This window comes from Lathamus discolor, chromosome W (genome assembly GCF_037157495.1).
Source record: "Lathamus discolor isolate bLatDis1 chromosome W, bLatDis1.hap1, whole genome shotgun sequence".
NCBI classification, from domain to species: domain Eukaryota; kingdom Metazoa; phylum Chordata; class Aves; order Psittaciformes; family Psittacidae; genus Lathamus; species Lathamus discolor.
This window is the reverse complement of record NC_088908.1, coordinates 534506-554418: the sequence shown is the minus strand read 5'-3', so window position 1 is coordinate 554418 and position 19913 is coordinate 534506. Positions and strand designations below refer to the sequence as shown.

At 53.2% G+C, this 19913-nt stretch overlaps 1 protein-coding gene across 12 annotated transcripts in view; it reads left to right on the top strand.

The window, feature by feature from the left end:
• The window catches only part of LOC136004313 (E3 ubiquitin-protein ligase NEDD4-like), a 52127-nt gene that overhangs the window by 29383 nt on the left and 2831 nt on the right, over nucleotides 1–19913 (top strand). For 4 of the 12 annotated variants that reach the window (XM_065660708.1, XM_065660704.1, XM_065660702.1 and 1 more), the window contains 16 exons: nucleotides 1668–1742; nucleotides 2761–2820; nucleotides 4085–4216; nucleotides 4339–4458; nucleotides 4992–5189; nucleotides 5767–5844; nucleotides 6816–6870; nucleotides 6960–7016; nucleotides 9491–9549; nucleotides 11438–11503; nucleotides 12085–12314; nucleotides 12910–13031; nucleotides 13132–13202; nucleotides 13665–13760; nucleotides 14193–14266; nucleotides 19807–19867. In XM_065660708.1, coding sequence (XP_065516780.1) covers nucleotides 1668–1742; nucleotides 2761–2820; nucleotides 4085–4216; nucleotides 4339–4458; nucleotides 4992–5189; nucleotides 5767–5844; nucleotides 6816–6870; nucleotides 6960–7016; nucleotides 9491–9549; nucleotides 11438–11503; nucleotides 12085–12314; nucleotides 12910–13031; nucleotides 13132–13202; nucleotides 13665–13760; nucleotides 14193–14266; nucleotides 19807–19867 — 1554 coding nt within the window. Of the gene's footprint in view, nucleotides 1–1667; nucleotides 1743–2760; nucleotides 2821–4084; nucleotides 4217–4338; nucleotides 4459–4991; nucleotides 5190–5766; nucleotides 5845–6815; nucleotides 6871–6959; nucleotides 7017–9490; nucleotides 9550–11437; nucleotides 11504–12084; nucleotides 12315–12909; nucleotides 13033–13131; nucleotides 13203–13664; nucleotides 13761–14192; nucleotides 14267–14316; nucleotides 19868–19913 lie in introns of those variants that run through there. The other 8 variants (XM_065660705.1, XM_065660698.1, XM_065660703.1 and 5 more) reach the window with 5 other exon arrangements.

Here is a 19913-nt window from a genome sequence, read left to right as displayed (position 1 = left end):
AAAGCAGAGTGTGTTAGTAGAGAGGATCAAGCTTAGAATTCCCAAAGGAAAGAGGAAAATCTGCTACTGCCCTTTTCCATCTCATACCATCTCTGAGTTCAGTATGTAACTGTACATGTCTGTATGGAAGCATGTACTTATAGCAGCATCCTCTACTCCTCTATGTAAGAGAAACAAGGGATTAGAGTTCCTGCTTGGAAGAAGCCATTAAGTGACGGCATCCCAAAGGCTTGTGAGGTCAGCTCCGTGGCTAAGCATGAAAGAAACATGGATCCAGGCTTCTTCCCGAGCCCACCAGCTCTGAACTGGCTTTACACAGTGAGCTGGCACTTGAAGCCCCTCAGCTGGCGTTCCCCTCCAGTGGCTCTCCATCCATCCCTAGTAAACCTACACCCCCCCTAAGATGCCAGCAGGTAGCAGAGGGGTGATTGTATGTGTGTTGAAGTGTTTTGTCACCCTCCTCGTGTATCTATGTAACACCAGACAACACTTCAGACTTGCTGGTCAGTATGTTTGTCAGCCATGAGTCTTTAGGAACAGGGCAGAAGCAAGGGGTAGCTGCCTCTCTTTTGTATCTCCTTGTTTCAAGCACTGACCTCTGACAGAATGTGCTCCTGGCACTGGTGTCCTCACCTGGGAGGTGGAGTTTGACACTCCTCGGGGTGTTGCTTTGTTATCTTGCAGGAGATAAGAGCACCCAGATGAGGGGTATAAACAGGCTGGGTCATTTCCCTGTTTATCTGTGCATTCGCGCTCCTCCCATGAGGAGCCAGGAAAGGCTCTGGTTCCAGACGAGCTATCACTTATGCGACATAATACACTTCCGAACGAGCTCAGGGGGATCTAGGGCTCTGATATTGGCATATTTCTTAGCTTGGGCTGCACCTCGTAGTAGGTATTCATTCTACGGGTCGCTCGCTGATGCAGGCAGGCCGTTAGCCACCGCTTTAGGATAGTGGGAAGAAGAAATCCCACCTTTTCTCTATCGGCACGAGTTCATGTGTTGCCATTTCTGCCTTAGGAAGATGAATGAGCCCTGTTTTCAGTGATAAATATGAAGGGTCAGTGTTAGCAAAGGAATTGTGTGTACCACTACCTGGTACAGTGGAAGTGGATCCTAATAGCTCACAAAAGATCTTGTCACAAGGACCTGTAAAGGTTAAGGAATCTGAGTCGTAACTGGGTCTATTTTCACGCCCCGTTTCCTCCCTTTTGTATTATTTGTGTTCTATTCATAGGTGCCCTGTTGGTCATTACAACATGGAGTTCTACCTCTAGCAGTCAAATCTCCATGGCATTGTAACATCCCGTTATGTCTTCAGTTAATCCTCCCCTTTCCTATTCATTCCACAACTTAATTTCCCTGGTTTCCCCCATGGGGTGGCCTCTAGCACATAGAACAGGTTGTACCTTGGGTATTGAAGATGAGTGCAAGATGTGTATCCCAGTCCCAGTGCTTTTCTCTGTTATCCTGGAGGGATATGCAGAGAATATCCAGGAGGGAATGCTGAGTTTTCCTTGCTGTAGAAGGACTAAAGCTAAAAGACACTGCAACATCCCTAGGAGTTTTAAGGGGGTTGGATTAAATGACAGTGAAATTAGTGAGTAAGCCCCATGGTTTAAGGCACCTTAACTGAAATCCATCTTTTCCTCTCCTTTCCTTCCAGCAAAGGGATCCTACTTCGAGATTAAGATCCTGCAGCGTAACGGATGCAGTTGCTGAACAGTCGCAGCTCTCCTTGGTAAAGCAAAGCTAACTTCTTCTTTCCTTATGGTCGAGTGATCTCTGCTGCTGAATAACACCTTTTCCTAGGCCAGTTCTATAGGCCTAGGAAAGATCTATAGATCAGGCAAGATCTATAGGTTCTTCTTAAAGAAAGACTCCCTCTCACATCATAACCGTGCACATCTTTGGTGTAAATGACGGCAGCTTCCACGTGTTTTGGCCTGCAACCCAGTACTGGCTGGTTACAGCAACCACAGCGGTTGTCTCTTGGTTAGTTTAATTGCTGCTGCTCAGAGAACTGCTCCTGAAGTGGTGTCTGTCTCTACCTGCTCTCCTGGTGTGGTTTCCAGCACAAATACACCTTAGCTGTCTTCTTGTTCTTCTACACCAAGCTTACTCCCAATGCAGCCTGCTCTAGAGGTGTTCTCCTTCATTTGCTATCGCTCTGTGGGCTCCTTACACTTTGTGGATCTGGGGTTCTGCAGCTGGGATGTCTCTCACCTCATTCTCAGAGAGCACTGCTTTCACTGGCAGAACTGCTCTAAACCAAGGATGCTACCAGGTCTGCACCACGTTTCATCCGTACTAAGCTAATGAGAAGTTCTCCTCCAGCACTAAATACGTGCGTTCTATGTGCCGTGCTGCTCTTGGCTCTTAATCCTTCCTGAAAATCCACTGTATCCATTCAGTCTGTTCCATCTGAGTTCTGCACACTCGCTGATGACCAGAATGTACCTTTTTGGTGCAAAATACCATCATTCTGGGCAAATTTGGAGTATTCTGGGGTGGAATAGTGTTCCGTTTAGCCTAAATTCTCTTATTATCATCATTAGGAGAATGCACTTAGAGAACTGAGTGCAGGCACTCTTGAAGTCAGATCTCTTGGTGGGTTTTATGTGAGATCCTGGCTTGCTTATCGGTGGTTGATGACTCCAGGGGCTTTGCTTCCCATGTGAGTGCCTGCTTCCTCACTGCCAGTGCATCACTCCCCATCACCCGGTGTACTTACTGTGCCCTGCCTTGTCGTTTGCCAGGAGAGTGGTCCAGCGAGGAGAGCTCGTTCTTCAACTGTCACAGGGGGTGAGGAGCCAACGGTAACCAGCCTCTTTATCAAGCACTTGGAATCACACTGGGGGGGGTTGGGACTGGGATTCATTCAAATGCTGGCATGTTTTAAGGATGTGGGAGTGCTTTTCTGAACGTGTAATGCAAGGAAAAGGGGTTTAATTTATACAGGGCTTCATCAAAAGCATCCCCTTTCAGTGCAGCATCCTGCACCTTTCAGGTTAAAAACCTCTCCTCTTCTCCAAGCAGGCTACAGAGAGCTCAGGGATCTTCTTGGAAGCAGCAGGTAGTTGGGGTGGAAGGAGCAGCTCAGTTCCACCTGTCAGCATTTAACCCTGGAGTTCTTCAAGGAGCAGGAGATTCCCATATTGCATCCCTAAGGAAAATGCCCTGTGCATTCCTACAGCCTCTTCAGGGCAGCCATGGTAAAGGCAGAGAGACAGATGGAGGTGGTTTGGTTCATATTCTGAGCACTACAGACTCCTTCTGCTATTCCTAAAGGATTCCTAAAGGGATTCCTGCTCTTGTGCAGTGCTTTCATTCACCACATTCCAAGTCTTTGATGCCATCATTAATAATGGGCAGAGTTTAGCCCTTTGCTTCCAGCTGCTGGGAAGGAGAAATTCCTGGAGCTCTTCGTGCTTCCATCACTCCCCAGTGCAGAACACCTACCCTGAGCACTCTGGTTGCTCCCTGGCAGCCAGGACACATCTTAGCAAAGCAAGTGGGGTCTTAAGAGTAGTCCCAAACCAGAAAGGGACTTCAGTTCATCTACGCATAGGTTGATGTGGAGTGTAACTCCCTGAGCATCCTCCCCTCTGCACCAGTAGGAACAGTATCTTTCCGTGCTGGAGCTGGGGCTCCGGTTTGTGTCTTCAGGACACCAAACTCCGCATGCAGCACTCGATGGCTCAGCTCCAGGTTTTACACCCACTTGCAACTGCTTCAAGGACACGTCGTGGTAAAGAAAGGAGAACTTGGGAGATCTTGACTTCCTACGGAGTTATCCATACTAATGATAGGAAAAAGCATCCTCCTTTCCGAGGGAGAGTCACGAAAACACAAAGTTCTGTGTTTAATCTACAAATGGCCAGGTTTGGGGGATGTGAAGGTAGCTATTTGCTGAGGAAGAAACCTGAATCACGAGTTCCATGTGCAAAAAAGACACATGAAGAGCTGATACTAAAAGGAATCAGAAACCAACTTCAGGTCGGCAGTTACTAAATAACAGCCGTATGAAAGATGCTTTTAGCTGTTCTGAGGTACCAATGCAGTCACTTGTTGCTTCTGCAGCCCTCCGTGGCCTACATCCACACCACCCCCGGCCTCCCATCGGGCTGGGAAGAGCGGAAGGATGCCAAGGGCAGGACCTACTACGTCAACCACAACAACCGAACCACCACGTGGACGCGGCCCATCATGCAGGTAGGAAGCATGGAATGGGTTGGGTTGAAGGGCTCGTAAAGCTCAGACGCATGATACCGAATAATCCCATCGTTTTGAGTGTCCTGACTGTGTTCCTCCCACTTGGTTTGCTTCTGGTGCAGCTGGCAGAAGATGGGATGGTGGGGTCAGGAGCCAACAGCAGCAACCACCTCAGTGAGCCCCAGATCAGGCGGCCTCGCAGCCTCAGCTCACCCACCGTGACCCTCTCTGCTCCACTGGAGGTGAGGAGCAGCCAGGCCAAGTAGGATCACCTCTGTCTGGCTCATCCTTCTTTGTCCTTGCAGCTTAGGGTCGTGGGATGGGATGGGTTGGGTTGGAAAACACGGGAAGATCATGGAGTTGGGATCTCCCCAGGAGTGACTTGTGCCCATCAGCCCCTGTCTTTCCCATGGGATTCCTTGTCATGGAAGTGCAGCTTCCATCCAAATGAGGTTCAAACCAAGGTGTAGATAAGGCTTGAATGAAGTCCTAAGTATCTAGATAGATACTATTATCTATTCTCTAATAGAATACTCAAACCCTAGTAACTTAACATGGGCTCCGTTAGAGAATTGCCACAATAGGAGCAGAATCGAGCTAGGGAAGTCCTAGGAAACCAGGCCCAGCCCTTAATCCTAGTGTTGGTTCCTTAATTCTAGTATTAATTCCTTGGTTCTGGTATCAGTTCCACGTGGGATGCAGAGCTCTTGGCATGGAACCCAGGTTCACAGCGCTGCGTGCCACGTGACCGATGCAACTCCCTCTTCCCCTGCAGGGCATGAAGGACTCCCCGGTGCGCAGGGCGGTGAAGGACACCCTCTCCAACCCGCAGTCTCCACAGCCCTCCCCTTACAACTCCCCTAAGCCACAACATAAAGTTGCTCAGAGCTTCCTCCCTCCTGGCTGGGAGATGCGGATAGCGCCCAACGGCCGGCCCTTCTTCATCGACCACAACACCAAAACCACCACGTGGGTAAGAGCAGCTCAGCGCCGTCTCCTGTCAACCCCTTGGCATCTCTTCACCCTGTCCGTGTGCCCTCCTTTTGCTATGGGGTTTGCCTTTAAAGGGGATGTGGCAGCCCAGCTTGTCCTAAACCTGGTGGAGGAATCTCAGTCTCCTACATGGTTCCGTGCAGTAGCAACAAGCTGGAGCAGCTCATTTCCTGACTAGTGCTGCCATTGCTGCTCATGGAGAAGGGAGACTCGTATATAGACCCGCAGACTGGTTTGGGTTGAGGGAACCTTAAAGCTCATCCCATTCCAATAGGGACACCTTCCACTGGAGCAGGTTGCTCCAACCTGGCCTTGAACAAGGGGATGGGGCAGCCCCAGCTTCTCCCCATTCAACCCATTGCAGTGTCCCATTGCAGATGGTGAAGAACTTCTGCCTGAGCTCCAAATACCACGTGTTCTATGTACTGTATATGTTTTGCTTCATTCCCAACAAATAGTAACTGTAACACAGGAAGACTTCCAGATGATTCTCATTGACTCTGTGTGTTAGATCCAAATTGAGCTGTTGGATTTACGCTTCCATGTTTCTATTCCAGGAGGACCCAAGGCTGAAATTCCCAGTGCATTTGAGATCTAAAACATCCCTGAACCCAAATGATTTGGGCCCTCTTCCTGTAAGTGCTGTTGTCTATTTTCTGTACGTGCTCGACACCATCTGATCCCCGCTGCACACACGTTGTATGTGGGCTCACACGTTGCTCTCATCCCCTGTCTGACAGCCCTAAAGCTGTGTTTAGGGACAGCACCAAAAGCTTGATGGTGATGCAGGCATGAGGCTCATTTCTGAAGGCACTGCATGTTTCTGTGCTCATCCGGGGCTTTGAGCTTGGAAGAGTCTCACCTTGGGTTTATTTCTATGTGCCGTTGCTTTAGGACAAAGCAGAGCCTTTGCAATGAGGTGAGAACCTCCTCTAAGGCATCCTAATGTGTCACCAGTGGAATCAGGAGAGCCTGGCGCGTGTCACTGGGAATACTGTAACAGTCTCAGCTCAGTGACACACTCCGTTTATGAGTGAGGGAAGGAGGACTGCGAGTTCCTCACAACAGATGGAAATGAAATCGTTCCTCATCTATATTTGATAGAGGGCTGAAGCTCATGGACACCGTAGAGGTGGCATGAGGCCGGACCCAGGAGGCTGGCGAGCACTGCATATACTAACAGTGTGCCATTCAGTCTCCTTTCTCTACTGCAGTCATCTGGAAGATGAGGAAAGGGAATGGATAAAAGGAACTGAGGACTGGGACTGTTGTCCCACTGTACTGGGGTCCCGGTGTCCATACTTACTGCATCCACATATGCTTCAGAAGCAGAAACTCTCAGTCCTGAGCAGTGATGGGCAGTATTTGTCATCATTTCCTTGTAGCAGGCAAGGAGTATAATCCCTGAAGCAAGAAGTTCCTGAGCTTTAAAAGACACTGTATTGGGTTTGAACCTTCCCAAGTGTTTGGCCTCAGCACAAAGCCTCTGTGATCATCTGTGCTTTCTGTCTCACAAGCGCCTACGAGCTGATTTATGGCAGTGTGGATAATGCCTCAAGCTGTAGCAGTGTCTCACTTGGTTTCTCTCTTTGTTTCCCACTTCCAGCCTGGTTGGGAGGAAAGAATACACCTGGACGGAAGAACCTTCTATATAGACCATAGTAAGTAAGCCCTCGGGTCCTACAGCAAATAGACCAAGGGAGCTACTAAAGCTTGAAGTGAAAGCTTTGTAATTTTACTCTTCATTTAGGAAGCCAGGTGTTGATTTGTGGAGACATTGATACCAGAGACTTAGTGCCCTCGTACGGTACTGTATCCTACCTGGAAGCTTGCTTTTAATCGGCTCATCAAGCTTTGTCCCTCTCTGACTTGTGAAGCATTAACATCCCTTCTCTGTGGTTTCTTTTGTTCTCGTTGATATTTTGGATTCGTTGTTGGTGTTGTGGATGATCCCATGGCTTATTTCGCACTTAATAAATGATACTTTACTCTAGGAATAGAAAATAAGATGAGAAGAGCTCACAGAGCCACGTCTCCACGTGCAGGCGGTGGAGAAATGAGCACTCCGGAGTACTTGGACCTCTCCTTGAAGAAGGTCTTGTGGCAGTGCTGGTTCTGATCTTATTTCCTATTTATAGCATGTCAAACTGCACCCAGCCCATTGATAGTCCTCAGTTCTGTTAGTGGAGTTCTAGTGTAAGTGATGTTTCATTGTAGCCCTGTCTTACTCCAGCATCTCACAACTCCTGTGTGAGTTTCCGTCGGTGTTTGGAAGCAGAGCAGCCCGGAGAGGTTGGGTTGTTCCTGTTGGAACTCAGGTTTGATTCAGGCTGCAGCTGGATTCGGTAGCAGGAGATCTCTGCTGATGGCCTCATCTTCACAGCCTGTAGAGTCTTTAGGCTTTAACCAGAGCCAGGTCTAACTTCTGCAGGACCCATAGTCTCTGCTTCGTCCTCAGCCTGTAGGTACCGGCAGTCACCATCCCTGACTAGAACAGTATGCCCTGTTCCTCGCAGGATGCATATACTCCTGCGCTTCCCAGGAGCCGTATAGGAAAACATGACCGACCTGCTGGCAGGTGTCAGGAAGGAAAACAAGGTTTTCCAAGCAGATCCAGAGCAGTTCTCGGTGACTGACAGAGGGATGGATGTGTTACATGGGTTCCCCTCAGCGCCCATCTCGGCTCCACCGTGCCCCAGTGTACTCACTAGTGATCTAAAGGGGATTTACTCATCAGTGCAGGAGGGGTGAGAAAGCAGAATGAGCCTGGCACATGGCTGCTGGAGGGGGAAGCAAGAGGCTGTTGGAGCAATAGGAGTTGCCAAGAGTTGCTCAGAATGGGAATAATAAGCAGCATTTTGGTTGCAGAGGGCGTGGAAAATAGCACGTGGACATGAGTTAACTCAGCCTGTGGTGTAGCAGGAGCTGTAGCAACCTCCATGTCCTCAGCCCTCGTACTGATACAGCACAGGGTCCCACACTGCAAGAGCTGGTGGGAAGGGACCGGAGGAGAAGGAAGCTGGACAAAGATGTGTCCGTAGCACCGTGCACACTGAGGACTGTAGGGCAAGGAAGAGCTGCCTTGCAGTTTGCAAGCGACCTAGGAAGCACCTCTCCCATTCAAGCAGGGGTAAGAAATGAGTTGCTCTAGACCAGAGCACTCTGTTGAAGGAAGTTGAACAGGTTGAAGTGAGAAGAGGCCAGAGGAGGAATCTCCCTTTGCTCTGTGGATCCCCTGGGGGTTTGGAGCTGCCATTCCAGTGGCCTTCCTCCAGGATTTCCATCAGCACTAAGCAGACTTCATGCGTAAAGGGAAATAAAGTAGTAGTTCAGTAGTGGCTTAACTGATAGCTCCAATTCCTTGTGATCTTTATGGATTTCCTTCAGTTAACCTTTCGGAATCCCGGCTCAAATCCCAGCCCATTTTAAAACCAACTTGGGATACTCCAAACTTAGGGGCCTTTTCCAGCTGTAGTAACATGGTGGTTAAATGCAAAGGGGTTTCTTCTTTGCTCGTACCTACAATACCCAGAAATACATCAACCAAGTGTGGGTAATCCCAAGCCCAGCAACTCTAGAACTTAAAAGCTTGAGCAGAGCAGCGTGTCCAACAAGTAGGTGTAGCGTTAACTCCTCCTATCCCCCTTGCAGAGCAGGAGATGGATGCGCTGAACTTGCCCTTGCAGGTGGCACCTCCTTTGGTTTTTGGAGCTTTGTCTTCTTGTTGCAACCCCATCGTGTCGTTGTGATTCTGTGGTGTTCAGAATCTGGTGAGGAGCACTTGGCCCACGTCCCACCATGGGTCTGCACAGCCCCTCACCTCCCTTCGGGGTCTCGAGCAGCCTCTAGGCCTTTCTGTTCGTAAAGAGCTGCTATTCCCTCCAAATTCGACTGCAGATTGCCTTCTCCAAGCATGACATTTGGCTCTCTTCATGCAAAGAGGAACCTTAACCCACCATTTACCCAAGCGTCTGGGTTCCTTCACCTTGCAGGAGTTGAATCCAAGGCCATGTCCAAGTAGAACGTGGTTCCTCTCCAGATGTTGAGCTCAAAGCAGTGGAAAGCCACTGGAGCCGGTTGTAGTTCGGTGCTTTCCAAGGAGTGTTTCCAACCAAAGAGGGTGCTGGGGCTTTGGAGGTGGTGAATGCACCTGCTCCAGCCCTGGAGTACCGAGTGCTCCAGAGTGGGAATGCCAGGGAACCAGCTGCAGGGGGAAAGAGCAGCATCAATTCACAGTGCGGCCACGCAGGAGTAACGATACCATTGCTTTTCTTGCTACAGATAACAAGATCACGCAGTGGGAAGACCCCAGGCTGCAGAACCCAGCCATTACTGGTCCAGTAAGTACTGCGGTGGGATGGTCCATTATGCAGCGGGACTCCTGGGTTGTGCCTCTTCCCATATCAGGTGGAGAACAGGCCAGGAAGCAGGGCTTTGGGATGGATACAGGAGAAATGCTCCTGTTTACCCATCCCCTTGGTCGTGACTGACAACAGAGCTGAGACGTGGAGCTCACCTTTGGATGTCTTCATCATAGAAAGCTCTTGCCACTATGGGGGAGTTGGGAGTGTGGATCCAGGGTGGAACAGAGACAAAATGGGCTCTCAGGTTTAGGAGACACACTGCCTAGTGCAGGTAAGCCATGAGACTGCAGAGCAGCAGCCTTAGGGAATGTCAGCGCTGGAATATCCACGTTCAGGCATCGAATACACGGAGCGAGCGACCTTTTTAAGCTGCTTGAGGCCATTTTCTGCTGTTCCCTTTCTGTTGGGGTAGATCCTCAGGAATTTTAAGGACAAGGGTGTAATTCCAGTTGCTCTGGGATGAAAACCAGTGACTCGCTGGAACAGAACTGCTTTGGAGTGATGTACCATACACTTAATGCTTGAGGTGCTGCTCTACCCTGGGTACCAATCCTTTGGATTCCCAGAAATGTTAAGCTGAAATGAGTAAGTCCAGCTGGGAAATGAGAAATGCCCCTTCTTTTTGTGTGTGGTTTAGGAGGGTTTGAAAGGCAAAACAGGACCCAAACCCATTTGGCAGCCACTTCAGCGTTCAGGACTCATCTTAATGCTTTTAATAGTACTTTTGGTGCAGTGACAATGCTTGAATTGCCTTTCACATTGCATTTAACCTCGCAGCATGTTTGCACTGTTTATTTAATGGCTGTTGTAAAGCCGTACTATCATCAGAGTGAGATGATTTACAGTCATTGTATATATGTATATTTTATTACTCCTGGCTCAGCACCCACCAACCTCCTGTAGAAACCGCGCTTGAAGCTTCGCGGCTTCGGGGGGCGGGATGGACCTGCTGTTTGCTACCCAAAATCAGTCTTGTCCTCCCCAAAATCACGTTTCACTTGTTGAGCGAGTTGATTCCTTGGCCTGCTCCTCATCTTGACCAGGGAGTAAGGATGTAGCTGGAACTAGGATCAGGGCCAGGAAGCCCTCTCTTTAGTTCTGTTTCCGAGGCTCCTTCCAAGCCCTGTTTTTTGTGAAGGAAAGGGTTTAGTTCTGGATTAAAGACATAAAAAGGTGGATTTTGATTCTACGCCATTTAAAACACAGTTTGCATCTGGTTTGATAACTGTTTAGTGTCAGATTCACTGGGCTGAAGAGGTGATGTCTGCCCATGGCCATGCCTCAGTGAGCAGCTCTAGAGCCGCACGTTGTGTCCTGCGCGCCTCGGAGGCCAAATCGTGTTTGCTGCTGCTGTGGCTTTACTGGAGCCTTGTAGCTCCCAACTGCTTGTAGGAAAAGAAGGGCCTGCACCTCCTCTTAAGGTCCTTCTGGATACAGACCTGTTCTTAGGTTCAAACTGCTGTGGACTTTGTATCTTTGGCGTAGCACCCACCTTAGCTTGGCGCTTCCTGCTGTGCACATCCATACTGCATGGATATCATATTCAAATCCACTGTCACACCCCCATTTCCTCTCCTAGTGAGACACGTGGAGGGCAGCAGTACCCACCAAACACTTGCTGTCTTGTGTTAAAGGTTGGGTTTGCTCTTCTCTGTTCCTAAACAAGAGGGTAAGTAGGTGATGAACGGATGGGGGTTGAAGGCGCTCATACCTAGGAGCAATGGGCACGTTTTGGCTGGTGGGGTTTGGATGAACCCACATGTAGGCAGCGCCTCTTTAACTCTGCGGTGTTCAGATATGGATATATCCATAGATGCAGGTGCTGGAGAGCTGGAATGATGGGGGTTGTGGTTCTCTCCGACAGGCAGTTCCCTACTCCAGGGAGTTCAAGCAGAAGTATGACTATTTCCGGAAGAAGTTGAAGAAACCAGTGAGTAGAAGCGGGCTTTGTGCTGGGATCAGAGGCACCGAGACTGGGAGAAGGCAGGGCAGAGCCAGCCAGCGCTGCTGGAGCTTGCTGGAACTCGCTTCCCCTTCCTCCTGCTCCCAAAGGGGCTGGGTAGGGACCAGAGCGCAAGGCCAAGCTGGAGTGCAGCAGGGATGAGGCGGCAGTGATTGACATCCCCACTGCACCTGGGACCAGTTGCTGGGTTACTTACAAGCCCTGGGGTTTAAGCAGGCTGAGGAGGTGTCACCCCCCCCCCCCAGAGGGCTGTGAAGGGCAGAGCAGAGCCCACAGCGATGGAGGCAGCATCCTTGGTCGTGTTCTCAAGCCATAGGGACCAGGCCCTTAGGGCCATGGGTTAGCGGTGGCCTTGAGCTGGGTGAGCTTGAAGGCCTTTTCCAGCCTGCCCTAGTTCACCACTTGCCATCCACCTGTAGCCTCCGAGGGCACCGGAGAGCACCGGGAAGGGGAAGCTTCACACCTCGGAGGTCTCAGTTGGCGAGCACCTTAGCTAAGGGCTCGTGTGCGGCCCTGCTAACAGTGGAACCCCCTCCTCTGTCCCGCAGGCCGATATCCCGAACCGCTTTGAGATGAAACTGCACAGGAACAACATCTTTGAGGAGTCCTACCGCAGGATCATGTCCGTGAAGAGACCCGATGTGCTCAAAGCCAGGCTCTGGATTGAGTTTGAGTCCGAGAAAGGCCTTGACTATGGAGGGGTGGCCAGAGAGTGGTTTTTCCTCTTGTCCAAGGAGATGTTTAACCCTTATTACGGTCTCTTTGAGTACTCAGCAACGTAAGTGGCCATTAGGATACTTCCTTTTACAAGGGATGCGCGTCGGGTTGTGCGCAGGAGGCAAAGCTGCTCCCCACAGGGCCTCGTCAGGGCATGTTCTCCTCCATCAGGTCCCTCGTTTCGGACTTGCTTTCCAGAGAGCCTTTCAAACGGGCCCTGGATGCTCCGAAAGCATCTTAGCTCCTAGGGCACTGCTCAGCGCTGCCTTGCTTGCAGCCGGGGTTGCTCTGCTGGCTGGAATTGCACAGCTCCGGGCAGGAGTTGTGATGATTCGTGCCCAGGCCGGGCACACACAGCTTAAGCTGTTCGGAAGGGAATGGCCTTTACCCAGGGTTGGGTGGGCCGTGCGCCTATAAACTCCTCAAAGCAGCGGCTGCCAAAGGGACTGCTAAGATGGGAAGCCCTGAAGGGCTGGGAAGAGGGCATAATGCCGGGAGAAGGGACGGGGCGCTGGGGCCCGTGGCCCCTGCAGCGGGCTCATGGGCAGCTGGGTGCGATGGGCCCGTAACGGCGCGCAGCTGCAGGCAGTGACGGGGTGCGCGCGGCACCTGGAGGCCGTGGTTACTCAGCCCTCTCTTTTCTCTCCCCAACCAAGGGACAACTACACACTTCAGATTAATCCTAATTCAGGTCTCTGTAACGAAGACCACTTGTCCTACTTCACCTTCATCGGCCGCGTGGCCGGGCTGGCCGTGTACCACGGCAAGCTCCTGGACGGTGAGTGAAGGCGCTGCCTTTGGCTGCTGGCAGCACCATGACTCCCCTGCTTTCGAGTGGGGCATCGCAGGGGAAGCTCAGCTGCGCCTCTCTCTTGCAGGCTTCTTCATCAGACCTTTCTACAAGATGATGCTGGGGAAGCCCATAACTCTGAAGGACATGGAGTCAGTGGTAAGCCGAGGACGGGGAGCCCATCCCCACGGACGCGTTCCGTTGCTCTGGGCAAGGGCAGGGGCCTGCAGCAGCCTCAGGAAGATCTGGGTGTGCTTGGGCCGGCGCACACGTGCCCTGCTAGGCCGACGCAAGGGGTTTGCATCGAGTGAGGAGGGTGGTACTGGGGCTTCTCTTTTAACCTTGCCGGGTCTGTCCATGGGGTCCGGGACCAGAAGGAGCTTTCAAGCAGGTTCAGGCCCTTGTGTTCCTACAAGTAGCTGGGAAACCTTTTCCTCTTAGCTCTGCCATAGCTGCCTTTGGGCCTGTTAAAAGCAGGCTCTGAGCAGTGTAAGCATAAACCCCGCTTCACCGTACCCATGTGTGAATGCAGTTCTCCTCCTCCCAGCCCCCTGCTGCCGTTCCGTATGGTTTTACCGCTTCGGGTTCCCTGTGCGTTGAATGCTCCCGTTTAATCCGTAGGACAGCGAATACTACAACTCCTTGAAGTGGATCCTGGAAAACGACCCCACGGAGCTGGATCTCATGTTCTGCATCGACGAGGAGAACTTCGGCCAGGTACGGCAAGGCCGTCCCATAGGTGCTTGCGGTTAAATGCTGAGGAGTAGCACGGCTCTGACCCTGCCCAGGACCCCTGCGGGCCCTTCCTGACCCCAGAGGAGGGATTGATGCCAGGGCACGGCTTTGGGATGAGCAGTGCTCGAAGGCGAGTGAGGAGAGGAGCAGTGAAGGTGTCACACAGGGAATGCTCTGAGCCTGGGCCTGGCCTTAGCTCTGCACTGCCTGGGCTGCTCTTCATGGGGGGAATAGACGTGGTTGGGGGGCTGGAGGCTCCCCTTTTCCCTAAGGGAACGCTCGGCTCCCACTCGCAGCGCTGGGGTGGCGCATGGGCTGGGAGAGGGCGGCAGGTCCCTGCTGCGGCGTGGGGAGGGTGGATGCTGCGAGGCTAACGCCGCGTTGGGCTTGCCTTCTCTTCCATGGCGACTCCAGACGTACCAGGTGGACCTGAAGCCCAACGGCTCCGAGATCATGGTGACGAATGAGAACAAGCGGGAGTACATCGAGTACGTACCGGGGCTGGGGGGTGGCACCCGGTGTGGGCGCCCGGAGCGGGGGGGGCTGAAGCCGTGAGGGAGGAGCTGGAGCCATGAGCATGGGTAAGACTCACCCTAATGATGGTCTCTGTGCCTGTGTCCGCCTGTGCCCTTGCCCGGCTGTCCCTCTGTCCGTGTGTCACTCTGTCTGTCCCCATGTCCCTCTGTCTCTGTGTCCATCTGTCCCTTCGTCTGTCTGTCCCTTTGTCCTTCTCTCTGTCCCTGTGTCCCTCTGTCTGTCTGTCCGTCTGTCTGTCCCTGTGTCCCTCTGTCTGTCCCTGTGTGTCTGTCCGTCCCTTTGTCCGTCTGTCCGTCCCTGTGTTCATCTGTCTGTCCCTCTGTCCATCCGTCTGTTCCTTTGTCCATCTCTCCTTCCCTTTGTCCCTCTCTCTGTCCCTGTGTCCATCTGTCTGTCCCTGTGTCCGTCTGTCTGCCCGTGTCCCTGTGTCTGTCTGTCCCTGTGTCTGTCTGTCCCTGTGTCCCTCTGTCTGTCCGTCTGTCTGTCCCTGTGTCCCTCTGTCCATGTGTCCGTCTGTCTGTCCCTTTGTCCCTCTGTCCCTCTGTCTGTCCCTGTGTCCCTCTGTCTGTCCCTGTGTGTTTGTCCGTCCCTGTGTCCATCTGTCTGTCCCTGTGTCCATCTGTCTGTCCCTGTGTCCGTCTGTCTGCTCGTGTCCGTGTGTCTGTCTGTCCCTGTGTCTGTCTGTCCCTGTGTCCCTCTGCGTGTCCATGTGTCCGTCTGTCCCTGTCCCTCTGTCCATCTGTCTGTCCCTTTGTCCATCTCCTTCCCTTTGTCCATCTCCTTCCCTTTGTCCCTCTGTCTGTCCCTGTGCCCATCTGTCCATCCCTTTGTCTGTCCGTATCCATCCGTCCTTCCCTTCGTCCCTCTGTCCGTCCCTGTGTCCGTCTGTCCGTCCCTGTGTCCGTCTGTCTGTCCCTGTGTCCGTCTGTCTGTCCCTGTGTCCCTCTGTCCCTGTGTCCCTCTGTCCCTGTGTCCCTCTGTCCCTGTGTCCCTCTGTCCCTGTGTCCCTGTGTCCCTCTGTCTGTCCATGTCCATCTGTCTGTCCCTTTGTCCATCTCTTTCCCTGTGTCCCTCTGTCTGTCCCCGTGTCCCTCTGTCTGTCCCTGTTTCTGTCTGTCTGTCCCTGTTTCCGTCTGTCTGTCCCTGTGTCCCTTTGTCTGTCCCTGTGTCTGTCTGTCCCTGTGTCCCTCTGTCCCTATGTCCCTCTGTCTGTCCGTGTCCATCTGTCTGTCCCTTTGTCCGTCTGTCTGTCCTGTGTCTGCCTGTCCGTCTGTCTGTCCCTGTGTCCGTCTGTCCCTCTGTCTGTCCGTGTCCCTCTCTGTCCCTTTGTCCGTCTGTCTGTCCCTGTGTCTGTCCCTGTGTCCCTCTGTCTGTCCCTGTGTCCCTCTGTCTGTCCCCTTGTCTTTCTGTCACCGTGTCCGTCTGTCTGTCCCTTTGTCCCTGTGTCTGTCTGTCCCTGTGTCTGTCTGTCCCTGTATCCGTCTGTCTGTCCCTTTTCTGTCTGTCCCTCCGTCCGTTTGTCTGTCCCTCTGTCTGTCTCTCCCTGTGTCCATCTCTCATTCCCTTTGTCCCTGTGTCTGTCTGTCCCTGTGTCTGTCTGTCCCTGTGTCCCTCTGTCTGTCCCTGTGTCTGTCTGTCCCTGTGTCTGTCTGTCCCTGTGTGTGTCTGTCCCTGTGTCCGTTTGCCTGTTCATGTCCCTCTGTCTGTCCCTGTGCCCGTCTGTCCATCCATCTGTCCCTGTGTCCATCCATCTGTCCGTCTGTCTGTCCCTTTGTCTGTCCCTGTGTCCGTCTGTCTGTCCCTGTGTCCGTCTGTCTGTCCCTGTGTCCCTCTGTCCCTGTGTCCCTCTGTCCCTGTGTCCCTCTGTCCCTGTGTCCCTGTGTCCCTCTGTCTGTCCATGTCCATCTGTCTGTCCCTTTGTCCATCTCTTTCCCTGTGTCCCTCTGTCTGTCCCCGTGTCCCTCTGTCTGTCCCTGTTTCTGTCTGTCTGTCCCTGTTTCCGTCTGTCTGTCCCCGTGTCCCTTTGTCTGTCCCTGTGTCTGTCTGTCCCTGTGTCCCTCTGTCCCTATGTCCCTCTGTCTGTCCGTGTCCATCTGTCTGTCCCTTTGTCCGTCTGTCTGTCCTGTGTCTGCCTGTCCGTCTGTCTGTCCCTGTGTCCGTCTGTCCCTCTGTCTGTCCGTGTCCCTCTGTCTGTCCCTTTGTCCGTCTGTCTGTCCCTGTGTCTGTCCCTGTGTCCCTCTGTCTGTCCCTGTGTCCCTCTGTCTGTCCCCTTGTCTTTCTGTCACCGTGTCCGTCTGTCTGTCCCTTTGTCCCTGTGTCTGTCTGTCCCTGTGTCTGTCTGTCCCTGTATCCGTCTGTCTGTCCCTTTTCTGTCTGTCCCTCCGTCCGTTTGTCTGTCCCTCTGTCTGTCTCTCCCTGTGTCCATCTCTCATTCCCTTTGTCCCTGTGTCTGTCTGTCCCTGTGTCTGTCTGTCCGTCCCTGTGTCTGTCTGTCCCTGTGTCTGTCTGTCCCTGTGTGTGTCTGTCCCTGTGTCCGTTTGCCTGTTCATGTCCCTCTGTCTGTCCCTGTGCCCGTCTGTCCATCCATCTGTCCCTGTGTCCATCCATCTGTCCGTCTGTCTGTCCCTTTGTCTGTCCCTGTGTCCGTCTGTCCCTGTGTCCATCTGTCTGTCCCTCTGTCCGTCTGTCTGTCCGTGTCCCTCTGTCTGTCCCTTTGTCTGTCTGTCTGTCCCTGTGTCTGTCCCTGTGTCTGTCTGTCCGTCTGTCTGTCCCTGTGTCCGTCTGTCTGTCCCTTTGTCCCTGTGTCTGTCTGTCCCTGTGTCTGTCTGTCCCTCTGTCTGTCCGTGTCCCTCTGTCTGTCCCTGTGTCTGTCTGTCCCTGTGTCCATCTGTCTGTCCCTCTGTCCGTTTGCCTGTCCGTGTCCCTCTGTCTGTCCCTGTGTCCGTCTGTCTGTCCCTGTGTCCGTCTCTCTGTCCCTCTGTCTGTCTGTCCCTTTGTCTGTCTGTCCCTCTGTCCGTTTGCCTGTCCGTGTCCCTCTGTCTGTCCCTGTGTCCGTCTGTCTGTCCCTTTCTCCCTCTGTCTGTCCCTTTGTCTGTCTGTCCCTGTGTCCGTCTGTCCCTGTGTCCGTCTGTCTGTCCCTTTGTCTGTCTGTCCCTGTGTCTGTGTGTCCCTCTGTCCCTGTGTCTGTCTGTCTGTCCCTCTGTCTGTCCCTGTGTCTGTCTGTCCCTCTGTTTGCCTGTCCGTGTCCCTGTCTGTCCGTGTCCGTCTGTCCCTGTGTCTGTCTGTCCCTGTGTCCATCCATCTGTCCCTCTGTCCGTCTGTCTGTCCGTCTGTCTGTCCCTGTGTCCATCTGTCTGTCCCTGTGTCCGTCTGTCTGTCCCTCTGTCCGTCTGTCTGTCCCTCTGTCCCTCTGTCTGTCTGTCCCTCTGTCTGTCTGTCCCTGTGTCTGTCTGTCCCTCTGTCTGTCCCTGTGTCCGTCTGTCTGTCCCTGTGTCCGTCTGTCTGTCCCTGTGCCCGTCTGTCCGTCTGTCTGTCCCTCTGTCTGTCCCTCTGTCCGTGTCTGTCTGTCCATGTCCCTCTGTCCCTGTGTCTGTCTGTCCCTGTGTCCGTCTGTCTGTCCCTTTGTCCCTCTGTCTGTCCCTTTGTTTGTCTGTCCCTATGTCTGTCTGTCCCTGTGTCCCTCCGTCTGTCCCTTTGTCTGTCCCTGTGTCCGTCTGTCTGTCCCTCTGTCTGTCTGTCCCTTTGTCTGCCTGTCCCTCTGTCCGTTTGCCTGTCCGTGTCCCTCTGTCTGTCCCTCTGTCTGTCCCTTTGTCCCTCTGTCTGTCCCTTTGTCCCTCTGTCTGTCCCTTTGTCTGTCTGTCCCTGTGTCCGTCTGTCTGTCCCTTTGTCTGTCCCTGTGTCTGTGTGTCCCTCTGTCCCTGTGTCCGTCTGTCTGTCCCTCTGTCTGTCCCTGTGTCTGTCTGTCCCTCTGTCCGTCTGTCTGTCCCTGTGTCCATCCGTCCCTCTGTCCGTCTGTCTGTCCCTCTGTCTGTCCCTGTGTCCGTCTGTCTGTCCCTCTGTCCGTCTGTCTGTCCCTCTGTCCGTCTGTCTGTCCGTGTCCCTCTGTCTGTCTGTCCCTCTGTCTGTCTGTCCCTGTGTCTGTCTGTCCCTGTGTCCGTCTGTCTGTCCGTGTCCCTCTGTCTGTCTGTCCCTCTGTCTGTCTGTCCCTCTGTCTGTCTGTCCCTGTGTCCGTCTGTCTGTCTGTGTCCCTCTGTCTGTCTGTCCCTCTGTCTGTCTGTCCCTGTGTCCGTCTGTCCCTTTGTCCCTCTGTCTGTCCCTTTGTCTGTCCCTGTGTCCCTCCGTCTGTCCCTGTGTCCGTCTGTCTGTCCCTTTGTCTGTCTGTCCCTGTGTCTGTGTGTCCCTCTGTCCCTGTGTCCGTCTGTCTGTCCCTCTGTCCCTGTGTCTGTGTGTCCCTCTGTCCGTCCCTCTGTCTGTCCCTGTGTCCATCTGTCTGTCCCTGTGTCCGTCTGTCTGTCCGTGTCCCTCTGTCTGTCTGTCCCTCTGTCTGTCCCTGTGTCCCTCTGTCTGTCCCTGTGTCCCTCTGTCTGTCCCTGTGTCCGTCTGTCTGTCCCTGTGTCCGTCTCTCTGTCCGTGTCCCTCTGTCTGTCCCTGTGTCCGTCTGTCTGTCCCTGTGTCCCTCTGTCTGTCCCTCTGTCCCTCTGTCTGTCCCTCTGTCCATCTGTCTGTCCGTGTCCCTCTGTCTGTCTGTCCCTCTGTCTGTCCCTGTGTCCGTCTGTCTGTCCCTGTGTCCGTCTCTCTGTCCGTGTCCCTCTGTCTGTCCCTGTGTCCGTCTGTCTGTCCCTCTGTCCGTCTGTCTGTCCCTCTGTCTGTCTGTCCCTGTGTCTGTCTGTCCCTGTGTCCCTCTGTCTGTCCCTTTGTTTGTCTGTCCCTATGTCTGTCTGTCCCTGTGTCCCTTTGTCTGTCCCTGTGTCCGTCTGTCCCTGTGTCTGTCTGTCTGTCCCTGTTTCCGTCTGTCTGTCCCTTTGTCCCTCTGTCCCTGTGTCCATCTGTCTGTCCCTGTGTCTGTCTGTCCGTCTGTCCGTTTGCCTGTCCGTGTCCCTTTGTCTGTCCCTGTGTCTGTCTGTCCCTGTGTCTGTCTGTCCCTGTGTCCCTCTGTCTGTCCCTGTGTCCGTCTGTCCCTGTGTCCCTCCGTCTGTCCCTGTGTCCCTCCGTCTGTCCCTGTGTCTGTGTGTCCCTCTGTCCCTGTGTCCGTCCGTCTGTCCCTGTGTCCATCTGTCCGTCTGTCTGTCCCTCTGTCCGTCTGTCTGTCCCTCTGTCTGTCTGTCCCTGTGTCCATCTGTGTCCGTCTGTCTGTCCCTGTGTCCGTCTGTGTCTCTGTCCCTCTGTCTGTCCCTGTGTCCCTTTGTCTATCCCTTTGTCTGTCTGTCCCCGTGTCCCTCTGTGTGGCCCTGTCCCTGTGTGTTTGTGCGTGTGTTTTACCTGTCTCCTGCAGCCTGGTGATCCAGTGGAGGTTTGTGAACAGGGTTCAGAAGCAGATGAACGCGTTCCTGGAGGTAGGGGCATTCCCCCCCCTCTGTGTCCCCTCTGCACCCCTGAAGC